Here is a 6,434-nt window from a genome sequence, read left to right as displayed (position 1 = left end):
TACTATTTCTATCTGTTGAGATACAAGACCGCACTAGGTGTCAGTGCGATAGAGGGGGCACTAATGTGCAAACTACCCAGTTTTCTGATGAAATACGCTTATGTAATTTCCCACATGAGCTGTAAGCTGTTGCAGATTTCATTAGAAAACGGGCTAGTTTGTGCGTTAGTGCCCCCTCTATTGCGCTGCCACCTAATGCAGTCATGCATCTCAACAGATAGAAATACTAGTGTGCATTTCTTTCATGTGACCATGTTCCTAGTACAATGACTTGTCAGAACACCCCTTGAGACTGCCTGTCATTTTTCTGTGCATGGCCTCTCTCATATATATATATATATATATATATATATATATATATATATATATATATATATATATATATATATATATATACATGATGTGGCCACACAACAAAATATTGTTGGAAGTCAGCGCAGTGTTCGTCATCTCTGGCAGTCCTTGTCTTTCGCACTGTAAGAAGTTTTTCCCATGAATTACCAACTATCCCAAGCAACCATGCTAGTTCAATGCTTGTCATTGTTTAAGCTCGTTGATGAGGACAAGGAAGTGGAGTCTACAGCACTGTACAGGCTGGTTTTTGAAGGCACACATAATTGCTCATAGTTCTGGAGAATTGATATGTGAAACTTTAAAGGAGCACCTGAAGAAGCATGACTGAAAGTAATAGGTTTTATTTAGTATGGGTATCAAAGTGACAAAATTTTAAATATTCAGCATACATATGCCTTGCTCTTAGTTCCCAACTTCAGGAAGGAATGCACACAAAACAAATTTTATGCAGGTTTGCTAGCGTGAATATTAGCCATAGCGGCGCCCATTCCATGTAGGGAAGCCATGACTTTGCAAATACAAAAACAGGCAGGCACCTGCGCATGGTGCAGGGAGCATTTCTTCGGCATGCAAGCAAGCACTCGCAGCATTTTTTTCTGCATTCTTCAGGCTATCCAAGTAATAGCTATCAGGTTTCAGAGCATGCACAAGCCTCCTTATACTTGATTACTCTGTTGGATCAGCCCCTCGCGTACAAACGGGTGTAGTAATGTATCCAGAACTTGTACCGAAACCATGATGGGCTTTGTAAAGTACTTGTACAGTAATGCACAAGGGCAATTCAACAGGCAGCGTATCAAGAGTGAGATATTAGACTGCCAGAAAAGCTTATTTCGTCTGCCTGAAATCGGTTGTGTGCTGTTCTGTGAATGCAAGCTCCACACGACGCGGAGCATTGCTCGTATTAGCATGAACATCATCATCAGCGTGGCTATGCCAACTGCAGGGCAAAGGCCTCTCCCTTACTTCTCCAAGTACCCCGTTCATGTGCTAATTAGGACCATGTTGTCCCTGCAAACTTCTTAATCTCAACCGCCCACCTAACTTTCTGCCGCCCCCTGCTACACTTCCCTTCTCTTGGAATCCAGTCCGTAACCCTTAATGACCATCACTTATCTTCCCTCATCATTACAGGTCCTCCCCATGTCCATTTCTTTTTCTAGATTGCAACTCAGATGCCATTAACTCGCGTTTGTTCCCTCACCAAATCAGCTCTTTTCTTATCCCTTAACCTTACACCCATAATTCTTTCCATAGCTCGTTGCGTCGTCCTCAATTTAAGTATAACCCTTTTGGTAAGCCTCCAGGTTTCTGCTCCGTAGGTGAGTACAGGTAAGACACAGCTATTATACACTTTTCTCTTGAGGGATAATGGCAACCTGCTGTTCATGATCTGAGAATGCCTGCGAAACGCACACCAGCCCATTCTTATTCTTCTCATTATTTCCGTCTCATGATCGGGATCCGTGGTCACTACCTGCCCCAAGTAAATGTATTCCCTTACCACCTGCAGTGCCTCACTACGTATCGTAAACTGCTGTTCTCTTCAGAGGCTGTTAAACATTACTTTAGTTTTCTGCAGATTAATCTTTAGACCCACCCTCCTGCTTTGCCTCTCCAGGACGGTGAGCATGCTTTGCAATTGGTCCCCTGAATTACCAAGCAAGGCAGTATCATGAGCGAATCGCAAGTTACTAAGGTATTCGCCCTTAACTCTTATCCCCAATTCTTCCCAATCCAGGTCTCTGAATACCTCCTGTAAACACGCTGTGAATAGTATTGGAGAGATCGTATATCCCTCCCTGACGCCTTTCTTTATTGGGATTTTGTTGCTTTCTTTATGAAGGACTACGGTGGCTGTGGAGCCGCTATAGATATCTTTCAGTATTTGTACATACATCTCGCCTTCAGCCCGATTCCATAATGCCTCCATGACTGTTGAAGTTTTGACAGAATCAAACTCTTTCTCGTAATCACTGAAAGCTATATATAAGGGTTGGTTATATTCCGCACATTTCTCTATCACCTGATATCACATACACTCTTGAAACGCTAATGGATAAAAGGAGCCCACACGAGAAAAACTAAAGGTCCGTTTCATACTACTCGAACACAATCATGAAAACTACACACACTGCTGAGCATGTACCAATGTTTCACACAATGTTAAAACAGAGCCTCACGAAAGGTTCACTGATGCACAATGGGCAAGCGCCCCCCCCCCTTCATTCTCTGAACACACCATTGGCTCTTGTCATGCTACCCCTGTCATCAGTCATCTGTCATCATATGATGACTACCCCTGTCTTCAGAGAAACGGTGAGCTTTAACCCAGCTGGTGTCACCTGGAGCACCCTGTTGACATAACAACGTGCGAAGGAGGCACCGGAATAGCCAGGGAAGCAGCAGGCAACGTACAGTCAGTATGTTTTGCTGCTGCTATCTCGTGCAGTTAAGAGCTGCCTCGTTGGACACTCCTGGTTGGTGCCACTGCCAAGGCACCTGGCCAGCACTGTTGCAGAAGTAGGCAGTGAACAGGTCGCTGGCAGCAGCTGCATCAACATGGTGGTTCCTTGAGTGTGTTGCTCCATTAGAAAAAAAAACCGTTGGCTGCTGTACTTTGCATGCTTTGCCGCCAGTGTCCTGCAACAACATTCCCAAAGCTATCTTTCCTATCTGGGAATTTGTGGGCCTGGGGGTTATAGATAGTTAGGAAGTTCTGAAGCACAGAGGCAGCGTTCACAACAAAATCAACATTCTCCAGCTGCAGGTTCATGGTGCGCAACAGTACTCTCCACCTGGCAGCAGTAGTGGAAAAGGCATTTTCTACACAGCGCCTGCAGAAATGAAACAAAACATAGTTTGCGCAATGATATTAGATATGACAAACAATGGGGCTTAGAAACACGTCATGAGCACGTACTCGGATAAGCGCAAGTGGCAAAGTAATGACAGCTTTGCGTCCGGGGTAAAGGTTCTTTGTAAACACAGTGCCATCTGCCTAGTGTCTTGTGAATTGTAGACGCGTGCTCCCCCACACCGTGGTGCCTTTCGGGCTTTCTTTGGTGGATCCTTTTGAATATCATCACTTGGGAATACCACTTCAGCTCATCAGCAAACACAACTACGCATTTCCAAGTCAGCAACACATACACGGGGCAACATTGTGCAAGACCTGTGTTGCAAATTGTTTTAAGTGACTGACAACCATCCAGAACATTTTGCGAGATGTTGGTAAAAATGAGAAAAGAAAGTTATTTATAGTGATACAATCGAGCCTGCCGATCACGACTTCAATTGAAATTATAATGTTAGGTTCGCATACGAAATCGCAATAACCAGCATGAATAGGCAATGAACCCTTCATACTTTGAATGTGGTATATGAGATTACTGTATGTTAGCCGATCGTTATAAAGTGGGACATAGTTGTTTAAAATTGCAGTACTCATGTAATTTGGCTTTTGCAATTCATTGTACACGTATTATGCAGCAGGAAAGTGCACACTAATGAGCGACGCTAGTTTCATGGTAACGAGTAGAGCAGCAGAGCGGGCAGATCCATTCAATGTATTATGGTGCATATTAGGGCTGCTGTATTCACCCAAGTTTTCAATTATAGCCCAGAGTACTGTGAGAAAGAAAATGCCATCGACGATTTGTGCCATGAATAGGTGCCAGCCCTGCAATAATAGCACTAGTGGCATATCCTACCACTTAGCTTGGTTTGGTCGAAAAAAGCTTCGCGCATGCAGCCTGCAAAAGCATGGCTTTCGAGATCAGTTTATGTTACGTGGAGGGACCTGTTGCTGGGCCGTAGATTCAGACACCACCTATTATTGTAAATATAATTCAACACTTCAGGAAACATGGACTGCAGTTTACATTGACCTGATTAACAAATTATTACTTTTCTTACAAATGCAGTCGTACTTGCCTTCTACTTTCGACCAATGCCTGCGTTAAAATCGCTATCACATCACATTTTACTGTTTCCAGCATGCTTCTTGAGCACAAGCACATCCGGAATGCAGAACTGAAAATTCTGATAACAAAATGTTCACAACATTTTCCGCATTACCACTGTACACTAACCACTTGTGCGATAGCTACTCGAAGTGTTCATTTTCACGCTAAACTGCAGTCCTCTACATTGCAGAGACTAAGTGCATTTTACCAAACTTGCTTACAAGGACCACCGAGTTGTGGCTACCAGCTGTAGTTGGATGTGAGCTTGTTTTTTAGACAACAGTGCTGGTGTTGCAATGAAATAAGATGAACACTGTTACGCCATACCTTGCCCGGCTTAGCCTGTAATTGAAGATCCGTTTGTTGTCGTTGAGGTGCCTTGCTGGGAATGGTCGCATGAAATCCTTCCTCATCTGGAAAGCCTCGTCCTTAATAAAGGCATATGGAGCGTTTGTTGATGTTCCCGGTAGACAGCCAAGCGAGGGGATGTCAAGTTGGCCATGACTGAGGGCATGGCCAAAGTCAGAGTTCTTGAATGTCCCACCGTCACTCATCCGACCTTCGGCGCCCACATCAATGAGTACATACTTGCACTCACTGTCCACGACTGCCATCAGTACTATGGAAAATATTCCCTGAAAAATCAAGTGCGGCACATAAAATTAACACAGTTCGAGCCATGATCATTTATATGCCCAAAATGAATGAAAGGGTGCAATATTACTGGTACACTTTCTTTTCTTTTTTGACAACTTAAGTTGGCTTATAGGCGCAACTGCACATAGGCAATAGGTCTACTCAGTGGCGTAGCAACGGGAGCGAGGGGGGCGGGGGGCCGTGGGCCCCGGGTGCACGGGGCCTGTAGGAGGGGGGGTGGGGTGTCAGGTACGTCTGACGACACCCGAAAATTGTCGACATCCTCGCCTTCCTCGACTACACTCGGGGGGGGGGGGGTGACAGAAGAGCTAAGGGCCCCGGGTGCCAGATGACTTAGCTACGCCACTGGGTCTACCTGATGTGTAAGTATACCACACGATGATAGTCTGACATCATGAGTATCTAACTGCAACGTCTTGTGCCAGCAGTGCTGCATCCCACATCAATTCTGCTCGTTTACTAGTGCTTCGCAAGCAACATGCAATGTCAGTAACTGAAGTGGCCATTCATGCAGTGAAAACATGTGTGCTGCTTCAGTAAGTACACCACTGCAACAAATCGGCAAAGCTGATATGCTGTCTCGAAGGGCTAGAGTGCCTTTACCCTGTAAGTCATTGTAAAGAAAAAGATGAGCACTGTGAAATGTTTTAAGAATGTGACCAGCAATTTAAGATGCATGCAGGCTCACCCAACACACTCACTCAGGCTGCATACAGCATTACTAAAGACAGACTCTAAGTTTAGACAAGCAGCATTCTCTCAAAGCTCTGTTAATTTCATGGTGAGAGGCTGATTACTAGAAAGGAAAATGACGGCCCATACATTCATCACCTAAAATTTGCGGCAAAACTCCTCAATTGTAATGTCAGCGTGATGTCACAAACTTCTGTGCGTTCTTTGGTATCTTGACTCTTATGTTAATGAAAAAGTTATGGAAACTTGGTCCTCTAGCTGTTTCACATAATGCAAAAATTGTAGGTTCAGTAGCCACCGGACCCGGGTAGTTTTGTCATTTACTTTTATTTCTCCTTCAATTTATCATTTCTACACTTCAATCAAAACAACAAAACACTTCCTTTAGTCTTCTGCTTGACTTCATTATCTGTTGGTTCTTTGTGGCCGTTGCTTCATAAAGCAATTTAATCCAAATGTACGGATAACTATTACAGCAATCGTAAACAGACGGTGTCACAATTTATCACATCACAGCAAGCTGGTGTGGGGACTTCAAGGTAATGTTACAAGTCTCATTTCTTGCACCTTTTTAAGCTTACTGGCCCTCCTTTTACAAAAAAGTGTCCTTTTTAGAATTGTTGGAGACTACTAGAACAAGTAAACCTACTTTGCTCTCTAGTGCCCTTGTTAGCTTGCAATGATAAAATGAGCGAGGGACCCACAAAGTGAATCCACATGAGCTTTTAACTTATAGCTGAAGTATGTGCTTCCAGACTGTCG

At 44.0% G+C, this 6,434-nt stretch overlaps 1 protein-coding gene across 1 annotated transcript; it reads right to left on the bottom strand.

Moving 5' to 3' along the window:
* Positions 1–2,793: 2,793 nt before the first annotated feature.
* On the bottom strand, positions 2,794–4,936 carry LOC142563442 (uncharacterized). The gene is made up of 3 exons (XM_075673996.1): positions 4,650–4,936; positions 2,974–3,191; positions 2,794–2,906 (listed from the first exon to the last, which is right to left on the bottom strand). The coding sequence occupies exons 1-3, from the start codon at positions 4,934–4,936 to the stop codon at positions 2,794–2,796; spliced, it is 618 nt and encodes a 205-aa protein (XP_075530111.1).
* Positions 4,937–6,434: the final 1,498 nt, after the last annotated feature.

This window comes from Dermacentor variabilis, chromosome 11 (assembly GCF_050947875.1).
Source record: "Dermacentor variabilis isolate Ectoservices chromosome 11, ASM5094787v1, whole genome shotgun sequence".
Classification (NCBI taxonomy): domain Eukaryota; kingdom Metazoa; phylum Arthropoda; class Arachnida; order Ixodida; family Ixodidae; genus Dermacentor; species Dermacentor variabilis.
Note: the sequence above shows the minus strand (reverse complement) of the source record. Positions and strands in the feature narration are given on the sequence as shown.

What these genes read in the sequence shown, in the direction of transcription:
- LOC142563442 (XM_075673996.1), bottom strand. Translation starts at nt 4,936, where the DNA reads ATGGCAGTCGTGGACAGTGAGTGCAAGTATGTACTCATTGATGTGGGC. An exon ending in TACAGGCTAAGCCGGGCAAG is followed by an intron (nt 3,192 to 4,649) that starts GTATGGCGTAAC and finishes TCATTTCTGCAG; the next exon opens with GCGCTGTGTAGAAAATGCCT. An exon ending in CTGGCGGCAAAGCATGCAAA is followed by an intron (nt 2,907 to 2,973) that starts GTACAGCAGCCA and finishes ATGTTGATGCAG; the next exon opens with CTGCTGCCAGCGACCTGTTC.